This window comes from Saccopteryx bilineata, chromosome 10 (genome assembly GCF_036850765.1).
Source record: "Saccopteryx bilineata isolate mSacBil1 chromosome 10, mSacBil1_pri_phased_curated, whole genome shotgun sequence".
Classification (NCBI taxonomy): Eukaryota; Metazoa; Chordata; class Mammalia; order Chiroptera; family Emballonuridae; genus Saccopteryx; species Saccopteryx bilineata.
Window position 1 is genome coordinate 47,232,921 of NC_089499.1, and position 21,590 is coordinate 47,254,510.

A 21,590-nucleotide genomic window follows, 5' to 3' on the forward strand; every position below is an offset into this window, starting at 1 on the left:
TTGTAATTCCAAAGGGTTGATGAGTCCTAAGATTGGTGATCTCAGAGGTGAGGTGGAACAGTGTCATACGTTAAGGTCAAAGGTATATCCCATTTGATTAACGTCTTAGTTCCAGAAAGAGCTAGATATATTGAAGCACAGTAGTACAATAGTTTATTCTTGTGTCTGCTGGAATCTTGGAAATTTTTGTTCAGGAGACAAGGGGGAGACGGAATACCAGTGAGGTAATGAAGTCAAGATGGAAAGCAGAGGTAAGTACAAGAGGCCAAAATAATACTACAGCTTATGGAGATGGGTAGACTTTGCCTTGAACCATGAGGCAGTCACTTCTTAGAATTAATTCTCATATTCATATCTGTTGGAGACCCTTTTTATCTCACCAGTAAGGTGCCTGTGGGTAATTTCTAAATGTCATGTAATTAATCACCTCTTGAATAATTCATAGCTCTGATTTCTTGGCCCCTTGTACTCTTTTTATCCTTTCCATGGTCAAGTTAAGAAACATTATTAGGGAATATAAAATGAATAGCTCAGAAAAGGAGTACGGAAAAGAGTCCGAGAAAGGAGCAGAATAATTTTTATTCTTTGACTTATCCTGTGCCATTATTTTCTTGATGACAGGTACAAAGTTCAAGCTTTAGTTGTTATCTGCTGCTGCTATTAAATTATCAAACAGTAGACACACTTGTCTTTGATGGAGTTTAGCTGTTGGAGATGTCGTCACCTGGCACAGGGGAAGCAAAGAACTTTGAACTTTAATTCTGATTTGCAAACTTTCAGTTTCTGCACAGTGTTACATGATGGTTGGTGTCTATGAGAATAGATGTATGATGGAAATATGTATAGGAAAGGTAGCTAATAAAATACAGGATGATCTTACAATTGTGAGTATACAAAATACATTCTTTATTATACTATTTATTAATTATTGTATTAATTTTCATATGAACAATTTGAAACCTACTTTTGCTCAACCCTGTATATTGAGCCTATGCTTTATGTGAAGTAGTCTGAAGCACTTGAAGATTAAGTTAGAGTCTGGGAGGTCAATTCCTCTGTCTATCCTATCCCTCTTTCAGTATCAAATCAGGTTATCAAAAAGCTGTAGTCCTGAACCATGTTCATTTAACTCTTGTAGAAACTCACTCACTAGACTATGATTTTATAATAAGCCCTTGAGTTTTGTTATAGATGGGTAAAGAATTGTGTATGAAGAATGTATTTACATCTTTTGTAGAAATCATTGTTAAAGATTTCAACTGTTTTTCTTATATGAAAATCCACAAGCAAATTTCTTCTTCAATTAACTGTGCTAATAAACTCTTAAGCACTTGTTAAACAGCTGTTGAAAAAGTACAAAGTATTTCCATTTTTGCTTTTATTCCAAAAAATTCAAAAGAATTTAATTGCAGTAACTAGTCTTAGTTTGTGTTTTATTTTTGTTGTTGCTGTTATTTTTTTGTTTTGTTTTGTTTTTTGTTTTTTCCGAAGTTAGAAGAGGGGAGGCAGCAGATAGACTCCTGCATGTGTGCCTGACTGGGATCCACCCAGCATGCCCACCAGGGGGCGATGCTCTGCCCACCTGGGGCATTGCTCTGTTGTGTGGGAGCCATTCTAGCATCTGACGCGGAGGCTACAGAGCTGTCCTTAGCACCTGGGCCAGCTTTTGCTCCATTGGATCCTTGGCTGTGGGAGGGGAAGAGAAAGATAGAGAGGAAGGAGAGGGGAAGGGTGGAGAAGCAGGTGGGCGCTTCTCCTGTGTGCTCTGGCCTGGAATCAAACCCGGGACTTCCACATGCTGGGCCAACGCTCTACTGCTGAGCCAACCGGCCAGGGCCATTTCCTTTATTTATTTATTTTTACTCCTCCCCACTCCACTTTCATTATGTATTAACAGACCCTTTTTTTTTTTGCTTTCTCAATATATGTCAGATAACATGTACTTGGCACTTGTTTTCAGCTGCCTTGCATGGATTATTGTAATTGCCTCTAAAGTTCTCTTCATGTATCTATCCTGTCCCTCACTCACTCTGGCATTGTTTGTTCTTTACTCAGAGTGACCCTGTTAAAATCTAAATCAGATCCTATTCCTACTCTGCTCAAGATTTCCAGTGACTTTCTTATAGTAGTCTACATAGTCCTGCCCAAGTCTGACCAGCCTCTCACCATCACACCTCTGTCCTTTTCTGTCATTCCTTCCTTTGTTCATTCAACCTCCTTGCTGCACACCAAACCCATTCCTATCTCAGGGCCCTTGAACTTCATATCTCTTCCTGGAACACCCTTCCCCAGATAACCACACGGTTTTATTCAGATCTCTGTTCAGATGTTATTTTATCAAAGAGGTCCCATCATCACCTATCCCTTTTATTCTGCTTTATTTTTCTTCATAGTATTTATCACCAATTAATACATGATATCTCTATTACTTTGTTTATTGACTGTCTTCCCCAGCTAGAAAATAGGCAAAATCTGTTTGTTCTTTGATGTGTGTCTAGAGCCCAGAACAGTACCTTTGAATGAATATTAGCTCAAGTTCTACCTCTAACTTTGAAGCTTTTTTCCAACATATAGTAACACATTTTTCTTGCTTTTTCTGAAAATCATTATAGGTGCTCATGTTCTGTTAAGGAATCACAAACTGATTCCTTAAAGTTTGTGTTCTTACTGAGTTGGGAGTCTGAACTCTATGGTATGGCTTTAAATCCCAGCCCTGTCACATAGTCATATAGCTCTGGCAAGTTGCTAACCTCTCTATTGTTCCATTTCTCTGCATGTAAAATGGCAATAATGGGTAATTCAATGACTGGGAGGCAGGGGATATGGGATGGAAACAGTGGGCAAGGACCTGATTATCTTTCTTTGTGTGACATAGCTGTTTGGACTTTTCATGTAAGTAACAAAGAATTTTGACAGATTTTTTTTTTTTTTTTTTGTATTTTTCTGAAGCTGGAAACCGGGAGAGACAGTCAGACTCCCACATGCGCCTGACCGGGATCCACCCGGCACGCCCTCCAGGGAGCGATGCTCTGCCCCTCCGGGGCGTTGCTCTGTCGCTACCAGAGCCACTCTATTGCCTGGGGCAGAGGCCAAGGAGCCATCCCCAGCGCCAGGGCCATCTTTACTCCAATGGAGCCTCGGCTGCGGGAGGGGAAGAGAGAGACAGAGTGGAAGGAGAGGGGGAGGGGTGGAGAAGCAGATGGGCGCTTCTCCTGTGTGCCTTGGCCAGGAATTGAACCCAGGACTCCTGCACACCAGGCTGACGCTCTACCCCTGAGCCAACCGGCCAGGGGTGACAGATTTTTTTTTAAGCTATTGTATGGCAGGGTGAATTTTCAATTCATCTAAAACAGGGGTCCCCAAACTTTTTACACAGGGGGCCAGTTCACTGTCCCTCAGACCATTGGAGGGCCAGACTATAAAAAAAACTATGAACAAATCCCTATGCGCACTGCACATATCTTATTTTAAAGTAAAAAAACAAAACGGGAACAAATACAATATTTAAAATAAAGAACAAGTAAATTTAAATCAACAAACTGACCAGTATTTCAATGGGAACTATGCTCCTCTCACTGACCACCAATGAAAGAGGTGCCCCTTCCAGAAGTGCAGCGGGGGCTGGATAAATGGTAGTTTGGGGACCCCTGGTCTAAAATTTTAGGAGGCTGACAGCTGTCAGGGCTGTGTAAGAGGGTGGAGGGTTTGAGCAAAAAAGGACAAAAATAAAAATTTTAACTTTAACCTGTGCTAATACTTGTAAGGAGAACTTCTTACAAATTTACCTTTCTGTTTGTGTTGTCATGTAGTTTTATCTCCATGCCCTGTGTTTACTACTGTTTCCTGGCTATATTTTATTTTTTAAAAAGATTGGATCACTTTTGATCTAGAGTCAAACTTTCTTAATGTAAGGGAAACCACAAATGTCATGTATTATCTGCATTACCCTATGATTTTTCTTGACAGAAATTCTTTTTTTTTTTCACAGAGATAGAGGGATAGATAGGGACAGACAGACAGGAACAGAGAGAGATTAGAAACATCAATCATTAGTTTTTCGTTGCGACACCTTAGTTGTTCATTGATTGATTTCTCATATGTGCCTTGACCAGGGAGCTACAGCACACCGAGTAACCCCTTGCTCAAGCCAGCGACCTTGGGTCCAAGCTGGTGAACTTTGCTCAAACCAGATGAGCCCGCGCTCAAGCTGGCAACCTCGGGGTCTCAAACCTGGGTCTTCCGCATCCCAGTCCGACACTCTATCCACTGCTCCACTGCCTGGTCAGTCTGTCGTGACAGAAATTCTGTTCTCACTCCTTTTCTTATTTAAGATCTTAGTGTTTCCCTTATTTAAAGGAATACTTTCTAACAGTACACTTATTTGTATACTATCTTGGTGACCTAAAAGTAAACAATCATGTGCATTAGGTTTGTAGCAAGCTTTGCCCTTTGGGTACATGTGAGAAATAGACTATTAACCATATCTTCATTTCTGGCAGATATGTTACCAAAAGTATTTTTTTCAGAATATTTTCCCTGCTCCATTGTAAAGACACAGAGGTTTGGGGTTCTTTAGATAGGTCACAGTGTCCAGAAGACTATGTCTCATCTCAGATTAGAATCAGTGTATTATATACGATACAAATCAAATTAACCAATAAGTTTTTCACATTTTTTATTTCCTCTAGACACAGAATAAGTTCAGGGAGAAAAGTTGTTTCCTAACACTTAATATTTTGAGCTGCCTGTGTTTGGGATTCAAAGTATTTTTGGTGCTCATTGCTTAACTGGGCTGAAGAGTCTCTCATGTGACAGCAGAGATCTCTTGTTTTGGAATTGCTATTACTTTCTAAAACAGCCATTCTGTATAGCAGCCAACATGCTGTGGTCCTCCTGCTTCATATTACAGTGATACTGCTTTGTCAGGGTAGAATTCAGCCTCACAGGACTGGAGTCAGTCTCTGCTGACCTCATGCCACAGTACAGCATGTTCAAATCTGGGAGAAACCCGAGGGTTATTCAGCATTTTCCTCCTCCTTCTCCCTCACAAGCATGGAACCCTCACTCTCCTCGGAAATCGTATGTTGTATATGTGTGTGTATCTGTCTTTTATTTTTTTAAAAAGTCTTCCTTAATTCTATAATTCTACAGCTTAAGTATGGGGGGCTGGTTGAATAGACAGACACAGGAAATGCTTTGAGCTGCTGAAACATAACATTTTTCAGCAATAGATTTCAGCCATAAGCTTTTGCTATTTTTGGACTGACTTGTTTGAAATTGCAGTAATCTAGAAGCATATTACGTGTTTCCTAGTAGTTAATTTTACCCAAAGCTATTTGGGCAGAATGTACAGAATGCTCTTTGGCTGTGTGAGCATACTCAGAAGATAGTGGAGTGTCCCGACTCTCCTGTATGATGAGCTGCTTCAGTGCAGAGTAAATGTCCTAACTCAGGCTAAATAGTCACCAGAAAGTGTTTTCTTCAACAAACAAAAGTTTGGTTTGCCTTTTGCAGCTTGGGAAAGCTTGAGTTAAATTTGAAGGTGCCAGGCATGCATAACAAATGAAAATTCGGATTAGAGCCATTTGAAATATTTCTCACATTTAAAAAAAAGTTCTCATCACTAAGTTACTTGTTTTCAGTGTATTTTTCCCAAAGACTTGGCAATTTTCTGAATTGTAAAACAGTATACACATATCTTAGGGCTAAGTTCATGTCTCTAGATCAGCAGAACAGGTCCCTGAGATACAACTGGATAGGGATAGAAAAACTATCTAGTTTTATACAACACAACCTCCATCTTCACAGTTCATCGGTATTCCTGAGTAGAAAACAGCCTAAAGGTTGATTTTTACCATGCTTTTTATAGTTTTACCTGATTCTAAAATTAATATATGTCAATATTGTTTGCTGTTGAGTCATTGAATTTAAGATCCAAACAGATTTTTTACTCTGAAGTTTGATATTAAAGTACTCTCTTATTCTTTATGTTTCTTAGTTTAAATGCCAATTTTGTTAACAGATTTGTTCCTATGATCTGTACCCTTTTTTTTTTCTGTTGTTTGTTCTGTATCTTGGATTTTAAAACCCTGGCACATTTCTGTTTATACTGAGGCTATAAAAGGTCAGTTTACTTATCTGTGTTTTATTAACAATGCTAGCTCAGGTTGAATGAGGTGGTTAAAAGAGAAAGATTCTTAGGAGAATCCTAAAAGGATAGGGAATAGAAACTGATAGTAAAACAGAAATTAACTCATTTTTCTCCAATATTGACAGTCTAAAGCAGGGGTCTCAAACTCGCGGCCCGCTGAACAATTTTGTGCGGCCCGCAGACTAATCCACGAAGTTCAAAATATTTTGGATAAAATTAAGTAAGCCTAGGGGCCTACTTGTATTTTTCATTTCTCTAGCATCCTAGCTAGATATTAGCTTAGTTAACAGCAGTTGTGATGCGAACTACAGTTTCTGGTCATTTTGTGACACTGAGTAAACTGCATGTACGATTGTGCTTGTTGTACTGATTTTTTTTTTGTTTTCAACTGCAGTGAGAAAAGTGTTACGTAACAGTTGTCTTTTGTAGACCTAGTGCGGCCCGCTGAATGGCTGTGATCTTGCTCTGCGGCCCACATGCTGAGTTGAGTTTGAGACCCCTGATATAGGAGAAGTGCCCATCTGCTCTTCCACCCCTCCCCTTCTCACTTTTCTCTCTCTCTCTCCCTCTCCCCTTCCCCGGTCCTGCAGCCATGGCTTGATTGGAGTGAGTTGACCCTGGGCACTGATGATGGCTCCATGGCCTGTGTCTCAGGTGTTAAGAAGAGCTTGGTTGCTGAGCAAAAAGCAATGCCCTGGATGAGCAGAGCATCGCCCCCTAGTGGGCTTGCCTGGTGGATCTCGGTTGGGGCACATGTGGGAGTCTCTCACCTCCCCTCCTATCACTAAATGAAAATAAAATAATATTTTTGAGGAACCTCCATACTGTTTACCACAGTGCCTGCACCACTTTGCTATTGCACCAACAGTGTATGAGGGTTCCCTTTTCCCACATTCTTCCCAACACTTGTTATTTGTTGACTTATTGATGATAGTCATTCTGATAGCTGTGGTTTTAATTTTTATATCTCTGCTGATTTGCTCTTGAGCATTTTATCATGTCTGTTGGACATCTGTACGTCCTCTTTAGAGAAATGTCTATTTGAGTCCTCTGCTCATTTTTTTTTTTTTTTTTTTATAATTTTATTTTTTTAATGGGGTGACATCAATAAATCAGGATACATATATTCAAAGATAACAAGTCCAGGTTATCTTGTCGTTCAATTATGTTGCATACCCACCACCCAAAGTCAGATTATCCTCTGTCACCTTCTATCTTGTTTTCTTTGTGCCCCTCCCACCCCCTATCCCTCTCCCATTCCCCCCTCCCCCCCGTAACCACCACACTCTTATCAATGTCTCTTAGTTTCACTATTATGTCCCACCTACGTATGGAATAATACAGTTCCTGTTTTTTTCTGATTTACTTATTTCGCTTCGTATCATGTTATCAAGATCCCACCATTTTGCTGTAAATGTTCCGAAGTCATCATTTCTTATGGCTGAGTAGTATTCCATAGTGTATATGTGCCACATCTTCTTTATCCAGTCATCTATTGATGGGCTTTTTGGTTGTTTCCATGTCCTGGCCACTGTGAACAATGCTGCAATAAACATGGGGCTGCATGTGTCTTTACGTATCAATGTTTCTGAGTTTTGGGGATATATACCCAGTAGAGGGATTGCTGGGTCATAAGGTAGTTCTATTTTCAGTTTTTTGAGGAACCACCATACTTTCTTCCATAATGGTTGTACTACTTTACATTCCCACCAACAGTGTATGAGGGTTCCTTTTTCTCCACAGCCTCTCCAACATTTGCTATTACCTGACTTGCTAATAACAGCTAATCGAACAGGTGTGAGGTGGTATCTCATTGCCGTTTTGATTTGCATTTCTCTAATAGCTAAAGAAGATGAGCATCTTTTCATATATCTGTTGGCCATTTGTATTTCTTCCTGGGAGAAGTGTCTATTCATATCCTCTTCCCATTTTTTTATTGGATTGTTTGTTTGTTTGTTGTTGAGTTTTATGAGTTCTTTGTATATTTTGGATATTAGGCCCTTATCTGAGCTGTTGTTTGAAAATATCATTTCCCATTTAGTTGGCTTTCTGTTTATTTTGTTATCAGTTTCCCTTGCTGCTCTGCTCATTTTTTAATTGGATTGTTTTTTTTGATGTTAAGTTATATGAGTTCTTTATATATTTTGGATATTAACCCCTTATCAAATGTATGATTGGCGAATATCTTCTCTTGTTCAGTAGGTTGTCTTATTGTTTTATTGATGTTTCATTTGCTGTGCAAAAACTTTTTAATTTGATGTAGTCCTATTTGTTCATTTTTTCTTTTGTTTCCTCTGAAGGGCAACTATTTTAACACGTGTTTTCAGTGAAAGAGAGAGCAAACACAGGAGCTAAATTAGATGCTGTTTAATTTGCTAGGTTCTCTAACAAATCTCTAGCTCTTAACAAAGTGATTTAGACCAGTGGTCCCCAACCGCTGGGCTGTGGACCGGTACCAGTCCGTGGGCGGTACCAGTCCGTGGGCCATTTGGTACAATCTGCAGAGAAAGAATAAATAACTTACATTATTTCTGTTTTATTTATATTTAAGTCTGAACAATGTTTTATTTTTAAAAAGTGACCAGATTCGCCTGACCAGGCAGTGGCACAGTGCATAGAGCGTCAGACTGGGATGTGGAGGACCCAGGTTCAAGACCCCGAGGTCACCAGCTTGAGCGCGGGTTCATCTGGTTTGAGCAAAAGCTCACCAGCTTGGACCCAAGGTCACTGACTCAGCAAGGGGTTACTCGGTCTGCTGAAGGCCCGCGGTCAAGGCACATATGAGAAAGCAATCAATGAACAACTAATCTGTTGCAATGCGCAACGAAAAACTAATGATTGATGCTTCTCATCTCTCCATTCCTGTCTGTCTGTCCCTGTCTATCCCTCTCTCTGACTCTCTAAAAAAAAAAGGTGACCAGCCTGGCCTGTGGCGGCACAGTGGATAGAGCATTGACATGGAATTGCTGAGGTCACCAGTTCTAAACCCTGGGCTGCCTGGTCAAGGCACATATAACAGACAATCAGTGAACAACTAAAATGAAACAACCATGAGTTGATACTTCTCACTTTCCATCCCTCTTTCTCCTCTCGCTGTAAAATCAATAAATAAAATCTTTAAAAAAAAAAAAAAAAAAAAAAAAAAAAGGTGACCAGATTCCCTCTGTTACATCCATGTAAGACTCACTGTTGACGCTTATCTCGGTCACGTGATACATTTATCCGTCCCACTCTAAATGCTGGTCTGTGAAAATATTTTCTGACATTTTAAACCGGTCCGTGGCCCAAAAAAGGTTGGGGACCACTGATTTAGACTACACCAGAAAGAGTCTGCCTGCTGGGATCCTAATTAACCTATATCAAACAGAGCTTGTTACACTGCAATACTTTTTAAAAATTAAAATTAGTCATTTTTTGAAATTAAAATTCTAGAAATAAGCATTATTAATATTACCTTAATATTAGGATATTATGCTAGAAACATTGTTGTTATTGTAATTACAATATAAAACACCCTGATAGTGTTAAATAAAAAGAGTAAATGAGCCTGACCAGGCAGTGGCGCAGTGGATAGAGCATCAGACTGGGATGCGGAAGACCCAGGTTCGAGACCCCGAGGTCACCAGCTTGAGCGTGGGCTCATCTGGTTTGAGCAAAAATTCACCAGCTTGGACCCAAGGTCGCTGGCTCCAGCAAAGGGTTACTTGGTCTGCTGAAGGCCCGCGGTCAAGGCACGTATGAGAAAGCAATCAATGAACAACTAAGGTGTCGCAATGCGCAACGAAAAAACTAATGATTAATGCTTCTCATCTCTCTGTTCCTGTCTGTCTGTCCCTGTCTATCCCTCACTCTGACTCTCTCTCTGTCCCTGTAAAAAAATAAAATAAAATAAATAAAAATAAATAAATAAATAAAAATTAAAAAAAGAATAAATGAAATTTCTAATAATATTCTCATCTCAATTTTGTTTATAGAGAGACACTGAAAGAACATTGTTATCAATTGATCTCAGACAAATTTATCTTAATATGTAAGACAAAGCACTAAGTTATTAGAAATTTTTTTTTTTTGTATTTTTCTGAAGCTGGAAATGGGGAGAGACAGTCAGACTCCCGCATGCACCCGACCAGGATCCACCCGACACGCCCACCAGGGGCGATGCCCTGCCCCTCCGGGGTGTCGCTCTGTTGCGACCAGAGCCACTCTAGCGCCTGGGGCAGAGGTCAAGGAGCCATCCCCAGCGCCCGGGCCATCTTTGCTCCAATGGAGCCTCGGCTGCGGGAGGGGAAGAGAGAGACAGAGAGGAAGGAGAGGGGGAGGGGTGGAGAAGCAGATGGGCCCTTCTCCTGTGTGCCCTGGCCGGGAATCGAACCCGGGACTTCTACACGCCAGGCCAACCGGCCAGGGCCGTTATTAGAAATTTTAAATAGGACTTTTCCTTTTTTTGTTTTGTTTTGTTTTATTTTGTTTTGTTTTTTTGTATTTTTTCTGAAGCTGGAAGCGGGGAGAGACAGTCAGACAGACTCCCGCATGCACCCGACTGGGATCCACCCGGCACGCCCACCAGGGGGCGATGCTCTGCCCCTCCGGGGCGTCGCTCCGCTGCGACCAGAGCCACTCCAGCGCCTGGGGCAGAGGCCAAGGAGCCATCCCCAGCGCCCCGGCCATCTTTGCTCCAATGGAGCCTCGGCTGCAGGAGGGGAAGAGAGAGACAGAGAGGAAGGAGAGGGGGAGGGGTGGAGAAGCAAATGGGCCCTTCTCCTGTGTGCCCTGGCCGGTAATCGCACCCGGGACCCCTGCACGCCAGGCCGACGCTCCACCACTGAGCCAGCCGGCCAGGGCCTAGGACTTTTCCTTTTAAACTGTCTAGCTTGTCTACAGATTTTTTTTTTAATATTTCCCAGTGATCAGTTTTTTGTTATGACACCCTAGCTGTTCATTGATTGCTCTCTCACATGTGCCTTGACCATGGGCCCACAGCAGACCGAGCAACCCCTTGCTCAAGCCAGCAACCCTGGGTCCAAGCTGGTGAGCTTTGCTCAAACCAGATGAGCCTGCGCTCAAGCTGGCGACCTCGGGGTCTCGAACCTGGTTCCTCTGCATCCCAGTCCGACGCCCTATCCACTGCGCCACTGCCTGGTCAGGCAGTTGTCTACAAATTTTGCCATCCAATTTTAACTTTACCAGAGTACAATTGACTTATTTTAAAAATGTGAAAGGCAACATTAAAAAAAGACCAATGTATGTTCTTATTTCTATAAATTGGTTATCAAACAAACATGATTTTAAGTTAATAAAACTGTAACTGGAACTAATTTCATTTTTTGAAAAAATAAAACCCACTCCCAGGGGTCAGCAAGCATGAAAAAACTCACTACTCAAAGGGTTAAAATGTTTTGCAAGTTAATTTTTATGAAATTATAAGAACACAAAAGTAATTTTGTTACAAAACATATTTGTGGAAAGATGGAAAATACTTATTTCCTGAATGACTGCTGAACTCGGGCACAAACGAGAGACAATTTCATATTGATTTTCTAAATAATGGCTTATAAATGGAAGTCTTTCATATTTATTGCTTCTTAGTCCTTTATGAGAAGTTTGTCTCCTAATATAATTGTGAATGATTTTTCCCCTCAGACATTTCTAATTAATTTTGCTTAATAATGGGATAGACTATCTTTTATTTATTTATTTTTTTTGTATTTTTCTGAAGTGAGAAGGGTGGGGGCAGAGGCAGACAGACAGACTCCCACATGCGCTTAACCAGGATCCACCGGGCATGCCCACCAGGGGAGCGATGCTTGGCCCCTCTGGGGCGTTGCTCCGCTGCAATTGGAGCCATTTTAGCGCTTGAGGTGGAGGCCATGGTGGGCCAACCTTCCTCCAATGGAGCCTTTGCTGCAGGAGGGGAAGAGAGAGATAGAGGGGAAGGAGGAGGGGTAGGGTGGAGAAGCAGATGGGCGCTTTTCCTGTGTGCCCTGGCTGGGAATCGACCCAAGGACTTCCACATGCCGGACCGACACTCTACCACTGAGCAAACTGGCCAGAGCCAACTATCTTTTTATCAATTGATGTGAGAGACAAACATCAATTTGTTGTTTCACTTATTTATGCATTTATTGATTTCTTGTATCTTGAATGTGCCCTGGCTAAGGATCGAACTCGCAACCTTGGTGTGTTGGGATGATGCTCTTACCAACTGAACTATTGGGCCAGGCCCTAGACGATATTTTAAGGACTCTTACAACTCTAATTTGGAATTTGTGCATTTTTTTCTTTTGCTTGTTTTTTGTAATTCTATTTTTTATATGGTTGTAGAATCTCAGAAACTAATGCAGTTGTTGGAGGATTAATAGCAATTTATAAACACTGTCTAGCAATCACAGGTGGCTCTGTAAAACACTAAATACAAAAAAAATAGAAGATTCCAATTCAGAAACCAGCCACAGCTATCTGTAGACTTAAACAATATAAGCATGTATTTGAGAGTATATGATTTCATGTTTTTATTTCTTACTGATTTATTCAGCAGTATTGACCATACTGTGTATGTGGTCCTGGAGAACCAGAAGTGAATGTAGGTCCTCCATGTGTATCCCTCCCTCTTTTAAAAAATAATTATAATGAGTTGAACTTATACTTTTTTTTTTTTTTTTTTTGTATTTTTCTGAAGCTGGAAATGGGGAGAGACAGTCAGACAGACTCCCGCATGCACCCGACCGGGATCCACCTGGCACGCCCACCAGGGGCGACACTCTGCCCACCAGGGGGCGATGCTCTGCCCCTCCAGGGCGTTGCTCTGCTGCAACCAGAGCCACTCTAGCGCCTGGGGCAGAGGCCAAGAAGCCATCCCCAGCGCCCGGGCCATCTTTGCTCCAATGGAGCCTTGGCTGGCTGCGGGAGGGGAAGAGAGAGACAGAGAGGAAGGAGGGGGTGGGGGTGGAGAAGCAAATGGGCGCTTCTCCTATGTGCCCTGGCCGGGAATCGAACCCGGGTCCCCCGCACGCCAGGCCGACGCTCTACTGCTGAAGCCAACCGGCCAAGGCCATAATGAGTTGAACTTATATAGCCTTTATAAGAAACCTTATTTTATGAGTAGTTTCACTAGGAGCACAGATTGTTGACTTTATTTCACTGTTAAAAGAGTTTAGTGGGCCTGACCTGTGGTGGCGCAGTGGGATAAAGCATCGACCTGGAACACTGAGGTTGCCAGTTCGAAACCCTGGGCTTGCCTGGTCAAGGTACATATGGGAGTTGATGCTTCCTGCACCTCCCCTTTCTCTCTCTCTCTCTCTCCCCTCTCTCTAAAAATCAATAAATAAAATATTTTAAAAAAAAAAAAAGAGTTTAGTGATTTTCTGTTAATTTACCCATTTAAATACTATGGCAAGTCTGAATACTCTAATAAAATATTGAAATCTAGGAACAGATTTCCTCTCCCTTCAAATGTGGAACAAGTCATTTTATTATGTTAGTTTCTTTTTTTAAGTATTTAAAATATGTTGAGCCTAAGGAAATCAGGCCAATGAATGTGATGGCATCTGTTACTGGATTCTGGCAAGATTGAAGTTCTTTCAGATATTTAAAGAATGGATCATGTTTTGTGAAAACTCTTAAATTGTAAAAATTAGATGTGGAACTGATCATTCCCCCCACCTTCCACCCTCTAGTTTTTTATGTTCAGCCTCAACCATACAAGCTCCCATCCTATTTCTTAGGTACTAAACCTTGATCTGTTTTTTGTTTTTGTTTTGAGGGTGAGGTGGGAAGGCAGAGATACAGACTCCCTCATGCATCCCGACTGGATCTACCCAGCACGCCCTCTACCAGGGCAATGTTCTGCCCATCTGGGACTGCTGCTCCATTGTTCAGCAACCAAGCTATTTTAGTGCTTGAAATGAGGCCATGGAGCCATCCTTAGCGCACAGGGCCCACTTGCTCAAACCATTCAAGTCATGGCTGCTGGAGGGGAAGAGAGAGAGAAAAAGAGAAGAGGGACGGGTGGAGAAGCAGATGGTTGCTTCTCCTCAGAGGCAGATTAAGGTCGGTTGTGGCTCCAGGCAGAAAAGAAAATACTGGGCCCCTTAAAAAAAGAGTCAGGAAAATAAAAATATATGTTAATCATATTTTTAAACAAATAAAAAATATTATGTACTATTAATGTTAAAATTGCACATATGAGCTTGACCTGGCAGTGGCACAGTGGATAGAGCATCCAACTGGGACGCGGACGACCGAGGTTCAAAACCCCAAGGTCGCCAGCTTGATCAAGGGCTCATCCGGCTTGAGTGAGGGCTCACCAGCTTGGGCGCAGGGTCTCTGGCTTGAGCATAGGATCATAGACATGACCCCATGGTTGCTGGCTTGAGCAAGGGGTCACTCGCTCTGCTGCAACCTCCTACTCCCTGTCAAGGCACATATGAGAAAGGAATCAGTGAACAACTAAGGAAACTACGGAGCAACAATGAAGAATAGATGCTTCTCATCTCTCTCCCTTTCTGCCTCTCTGACCCTATCTGTCCTTCTCTCTGTCACACACAAAAAAAAATTGTACGTATGAAACCAAACTTGGTGTCATTAGAAAAAAGTGTAAAGTTGAGGTGTTGTGGGGCACTTCAGAAGTCGGGACCCAGGGTGCACCCGCTGTAAAATTCACCTCTGCTTCTCCTGTGTGTCCTGACTGGGAATCAAACCCGGATTTCACATGCCAAACCAGTGCCTTACTGCTGAGCAAACCGGCCAAGGCCTTTTTTGTTTTAAGCTCCATAATTCACACAAGTCCTATGACTGATGTGTGGCAAAGCAAGGATTTAATTCCATTTTGTTTGTAGCCCTTCTGACCCTATCTTACTGTAATAGTATAATATGGCCTGTTGTTTAAGCTTAATGATGTGAAACAATAGGATACTATAATATGATAGTATCTCAAAAGAAAGGATAAAGGGCCTGACTGATAGTGGCGCAGTGGATTGAGTGTTGGCCCGGGACACTGAGGGACCCAGTTTGAAACCTCACCAGCTAGAGTGAGGGTTGCCGTATTGAGTGTGGGATCATTCACATGATCCCAGGGTCACTGGCTTGAGCCCCAGCATCACTGGCCAGAAGCCCTTCAGTGATCAGCAAACTCATTATTCAACAGAGCCAAATGTCAACAGTACAATGATTGGAATTTCTTTTGAGAGCCACATTTTTTAAACTTAAACTATATAGGTAGGTACATTCCTTATCGAGGTAGCACCCACACATGATATTTTGTGGAAGAGCCACACTCAAGGGGCCAAAGAGCCGCATGTGGCTTGTGAGCTGCAGTTTGCTGACCAGGGCCTAGGTCACTGACTTGAGCAAGGGGTCACTGGCTCAACTTGAGCCCAGGTCAAGGCATGTATGAGAAGCAATTAGTAAATAGCTAAAGTGAAGCAACTACAAGTTGATACTTCTCATCTCTCCTCCCTCTCTTTTTCTCCATGTCTTTCTATAAAAAGGGGTGGGGAGGTGAGAAACTGGCCATTTGGTTGTTTTTGATAACTTAAAAGGAATTTTGAAGGATGGATGTTTCCATAATTAGCCCATTAATACCTACAGGATTAGTCTTCACCTTGCTTTCTACTTTCTTGATTGTATCTGTATTGAGTCATATGGCTATTCTTAGAGAATATTTGGAACCATTAGGGCTTTATGCAGTTTAGTGGAAAATTAAATAGTAAAGAATAATGAATCCAGGCTATTTTCAATTGCAATAGTTGTGTATTTGTCCATCCTCCACCACCACCCCACATAGCCATCTATGACCGATAATATTTTAGAAAGAATAAATTGAAATAAATCCGAAAAATTGTGTTTAATTTTTATTCCTGAGATTCCCCCAGTATCGGCTGTTGTTTACCTGGGATTTGGGAGGTATAAAATAAATATTAAGTAAGGATTTTCCAAGAAATGAGTTTCCACAGACAACAGGGTGGAGATAGCCTGAGGGAAAGGGAGGTCAAAGGTAGGTAGAGGTGGGCAAAGCAGGGCGATATGGGGATGAAAGAGATTTTGCTTGGGGTGATGGGCACACAATGCAGTGTGCCAATGATGTTTTATTGAGCATTACACCCGAACCTGTAACCCAATAAATTTAATTGAAAATAATTTTAAAATGGCCTGACGTGCAGTGGCGCTGTGGGATAAAGCATCAACCTGGAACGCTGAAGTCACCGGTTCGAAACCCTGGGCTTGCCTAGTCAAGGCACATATGGGAGTTGATACTTCCTGCTCCTCCCCCTTCTCCTCTCCTCTCCCCTCTCCCCTCTCCCCTCTCCCCTCCCCTCTGTCCCCTCTCCCCTCCCCTCTCTCCCCTCTCCCCTCCCCTCTCTCCTCTCTGAAAATTGAATAAAGTCTTAAAAAAAGACTTAAATAAAGATTCTATTATTAAAAAAATAATAAAATTAAAATAAGAGATGGCTTATATAGCTCTGACATAGTCACTGTGGTTAGTAGCATTTTCTAAAACACGTTAAGCATTACCTGTATATTACCTCAAGGTGATAGTCTTCCAGACATAGAATATACTTGGGCATATTCTAATGATTTACTTTATACTTTTGGAATTGGAGTATTTTGGGTTTTTAACATCGAAAATATGATCTCACTTAGAAAATAAAACTTAAATCAACCTGATCCACCAAAGACTTTTTACATTTTTTCCCCTCATGAGCCTGTTCTTTTGAAAATGTTTACAAACAGCATATATTATTTTTTCTTAGGGAAAAAGAAGTAATTAAAGGACTAAGAGCCAGTCAGCATTTGGTTTTTTTGTTTTGTTTTTTAATTTATTCATTTTAGAGAAGTGAAAGAGAGAAAGAGAGAGAAATAGGAGAGGAGCAGGAAGCATCAACTCCCATATGTCCCTTGACCAGACAAGTGCAGGGTTTTGAACCAGTGACCTCAGTGTTCCAGGTCGATGCCTTATCCACTGCGCCACCACAGGTCAGGCCAGTCAGCATTTCTGAACAGCACTAATACAGTGATACCACCTGGAGTAGTTATAATTCCAGGCAAAATTAAATGTTTGTCATTTGGATTTGCATGTACATCTTTGTTATGAGGGAATGTACAGTTTCAATTGGGCCTTTGGAAATCTTAAAAATAACTTGACCCTTTTGTAGACCTGAGATTGGAGACCACTATTCTATACTCTTGTCTCATGACATTGAAAAAGACTATTTTATTATACTATTTCATTTTATGAATTCAGTTTTATATGATTCTGCAGTTGCTTTGCAGGTGGTACATGGATTTTACCTGGCCCTTCCTTGAGTAAGGGGGCAGTATTCCCGTCATGGCTTTTTGGTACTTTGCAGTTGTGAAACAGCTTCCTGCATCACCTTTGAGCCCCTTGGATGGCATCATGTTACATAATTCTTTTGAGGTAGGCAGAGCCTAAATAAGTAACCTCCATTGCTTATTGTACTTACTCAGTTCAGTTAAGTATCTCAGATAACAGGACAGGTAATTTAGCTAGTTTCTCAAGAAGGTCAGTGCCTATATTCTTCCTTTCTAAAATCTCATTGTTGATATTGGCTTTGGCACTAAGCAAAAGCTTCTGTTGCTCTCCTTTCTGAGTTACTTGGTTCTGAGCAGTAAAAGAAAGTAGTAGCCTTTATTTAGAGGTTCATATGGATATATTAATCTCAAAGGATTTAAAAACCTTTTTCAGTTCCTTGTTTTGTCATTTTTCTGCTCCCTCGCCCACTGGCTAGTTTGGGGGATTTGCTTATGCATAAAGAGAGCTACTGAAATCAAATAAAACCTGCCTCTTACTGAATCCCTGTGGGAAGTAAATACAGTGAGACTTTATAGCTGAACTGATTGCCGTGTAGAAGAGGGCAGGAGAAGAAGCTCCTTGAGGATTGTGCAGCCAACTGATGCAACACATTTTAACTATAGTGTCCTTGCAAATCTGTTCTCTGTCATCTAGGACTACAGATAGTAATTGATTCATTAGGTTTATTCTTCCTTGACTCAGCTTTACCTTGCCCATCTTTTACCACCTTGGGGAAAATTTATCCAATCAAGCATCAACTATAAGATGGTCAGTCTAGAGCAGGAGTAGTCAACCTTTTTATACCTACCGCCCACTTTCGTATCTCTGTTAGTAGTAAAATTTTCTAACCGCCCACCAGTTCCACAGTAACGGTGATTTATAAAGTAGGGAAGTAACTTTACTTTATAAAATTTATAAAGCAGAGTTACAGCAAGTTAGAGCATATAATAATAATTAACTTACCAAGTACTTTATGTCAGATTTTCGCTGTTTGGCAGAATAAATCTTTATAAAACAACTTACTACAGTTAAATCTATCTTTTTATTTATACTTTGGTTGTTCCACTACCGCCCATCATGAAAGCTGAAACGCCCACTAGTGGGTGGTAGGGACCAGGTTGACTACCACTGGTCTGGAGCAGGGGTCCCCAAACTTTTTACACAGGGGGCCAGTTCACTGTCCCTCAGACCATTGGAGGGCCAGACTATAAAAAAAAAACCTATGAACAAATCCCTATGCACACTGCATATATCTTATTTTAAAGTAAAAAAACAAAACGGGAACAAATATAATATTTAGAATAAAGAACAAGTAAATTTAAATCAACAAACTGACCAGTATTTCAATGGGAACTATGGACCTGCTTTTGGCTAATGAGATGGTCAATGTGCTCCTCTCACTGACCACCAATGAAAGAGGTGCCCCTTCCGGAAGTGCGCCAGGGGCCTGATAAATGGCCTCAGGGGGCCGCATGCGGCCCGTGGGCCATAGTTTGGGGACCCCTGGTCTAGAGAAACAAAACAAGTTCCATGGGCTTTGGACATATTTTCCCAGTGGATCCTTTATGAATTTGTTTTGTTTTGTTTTTGAGAGAGTGAGGAGCATCAACTTGTAGTTGCCTCACTTTAGTTTAGTTGTGTATTGATTGCGTCTCATGCGTACATTGACCAAATATTGGACCTTGGGCTCAAGCCTAGCCAGCAACCCCTTGCTCAAGCCAGTGACTTTGGGCTCAAACCAGTGATCTTGAGCTTCAGGCCAGCAACCTTTGGGCTCAAGCTGGAGACCATTGGATCATGTCCAGCAGCCTGTGTTCAAGCTGACGAGCTTGGAGGTTTGAACCATTGACCTCAGCGTTCTGGGTCAGTTCTCTGTCCACTGTGCCACCACTGATTAGGCTAGCCTTGGTTTTATAGAGAACATCTTTTGTCTGGGGTTTACTTCCAAATAATTGCAGGGCAGGGTAGCCCACGCCATGAGTTAAGCTGGATGAAGACTGCCCAGGATTCATTATCTTCTCTGCTTTTATGTACATTAACCCAAACAGGTTTCTTTTATTTTTATTTACGTGTGTGTGTGTGAGAGAGAGAGAGACAGATAGGGATGGACAGACAGGAAGGGAGAGATGTAAAGCAGCAATTCTTCATTGCTGCTCCTTAGTTGTTTATTGATTGCTTTCCATATGTGCCTTTTGGGGAGAGGGAGGCTACAGCAGAGAGTGACCACTTGCTCAAGCCAGCGACCTTGGGTTTCAAGCCAGTGATCTTGGGCTTTAAGCCAGTGACCATGGGGTCATGTTTATGATCCCATGCTCAAGCTGGTGAGACCATGCTTGCTCAAGGCCACGACCTTGGATTTCGAAGCTGGGTCCATTGCGCCACCTCCTGGTCAGAATTTTGGAAGGATAAAGTCGATTTCCTTATGAAGTTTTCAATATCCCTGATATTCAACAGTGTTGAACATGGTAAAGATACTATTGTAGGTTTGTATTTCTGAGGGAAAAAATATTTTCTCATGAAAATATTTTCTTGACAGATAATTTTGTGTTTATTAGGTCATTTTTTATGCTATTGTCCAGATTATATGGTATTTAATCAGCAATATGTAAATTTATTTCATAAATTAGATTCTAATGAAACTCGTGCTCAGTTTTGTTTCTATCCAAGGGCATATTCGGTACATTTTAATTAATGTTGAGAAGTCTAAAAAGTACTCAATAAAAAATAGTATTAACAGTTTCTTTATAAAGTACAACGTTTTTAGATTTTTTAAAAGGAAATCTTTGGGTCATCAAATAAAATATCCCTGATACATCACTGGATAACTCCTTATTTGGAACCTGTTTTCACAGTCTTGGTCCTAACTTCTCTTCGCTGCTAAAATACTGACTTAATCCTCATCCTCTTTTATATTGTTCTTAGGTTGATCATTCATATTCATATATCAATGCTAGTTTATATATGAATACTATAAGATTTAAATCATACTATAACTTTAAATCAAGTATTGGCAAACCTTATTTTGTAAAGGGCCAGGTAATAAACATTGTAGGCATTAAGGGCCACATATACTCTCTGTGACATAGTCTTCTTTGTTTTTTTTTCTTTACAGTTCTTTAAAAATGTCAACATAGTTCTTGGCTCTTTTGTAAGAGCTTTTAAAAAATAGGCAGAAGGCTATAGCTGGCTAACTCTAACTATACAATTATTTTTTAGTTAGATGCTTTGAGAAATAAAGGTAAAGATACGAATATTATTTTTAATTATAAAATTATGACATGCAAAATGAACATGTGTCAAAGATTTTATTTAACTCACTAAACAGTTATTAAGAACCAGGAAGATGTTAAAATTGGTCCAAATGAGAATTGGACTTGAGGAGATTTATATTCTCTACCAGACAAATTTATTTGCATTGCATCACCAACACTATCCACAAGGTAATTTCCATCTTAGCAAAGTTGCAGAATAATTTAGCCAAAGACAAAGAGGCAGACCTTTACACAATCATATAGCCCCAGACAATAGACAACACTGAGCATTCCCTTAAGAACTTAAAACCATTTACTATTTTAGTTTTTCACAATTTTTGCTGATACTTCCCCCATCCTCCTAGTGGTTATAAATAATTTCCAAATTTGTAATTTATTACAAAATAATTGGTCTCATTAGTTTTGACCTGATTATTTTCATAAGTGCAGTAAAAGTGTTAATTAGCCTGACCAGGTGGTGGCGCAGTGGATAGAGCGTCGGACTGGGATGCAGAAGGACCCAGGTTCGAGACCCCGAGGTTGCCAGCTTGAGCGCGGGCTCATCTGGCTTGAGCAAAGAGCTCACCGGCTTGGACCCAAGGTTGCTGGCTCCAGCAGGGGGTTACTCGGTCTGCTGAAGGCCTGCAGTCAAGGCACATGTGAGAAAGCAATCAATGAACAACTAAGTTGCAACGCGCATCGAGAAACTGATGATTGATGCTTCTCATCTCTCTCCGTTCCTGTCTGTCTGTCCCTGTCTATCTCTGCCTTAAATTTAAAAAAAAAGTGTTAATTATACAAATATTTTTAAATTTTCTTTGCAAATCCAGAGCCATACAGTCTTGACCAATTACTAAGGCTATAAGAGTAACTTCTGTTT

General features: G+C 41.0%; 1 protein-coding gene across 6 annotated transcripts in view; it reads left to right on the forward strand.

Moving 5' to 3' along the window:
* Window positions 1-21,590, forward strand: part of TMCC1 (transmembrane and coiled-coil domain family 1) — a 248,599-nt gene that overhangs the window by 176,608 nt on the left and 50,401 nt on the right. Inside the window, exon 1 of one of the 6 annotated variants that reach the window (XM_066245653.1) lies at window positions 111-251. The exons of 3 other annotated variants lie outside the window; for them this stretch is intronic. In XM_066245653.1, coding sequence (XP_066101750.1) covers window positions 228-251 — 24 coding nt within the window. In that variant the 5' untranslated portion in view covers window positions 111-227. Of the gene's footprint in view, window positions 1-110; window positions 252-789; window positions 885-4,939; window positions 5,080-21,590 lie in introns of those variants that run through there. 2 more of the 6 variants (XM_066245648.1, XM_066245651.1) reach the window with 2 other exon arrangements.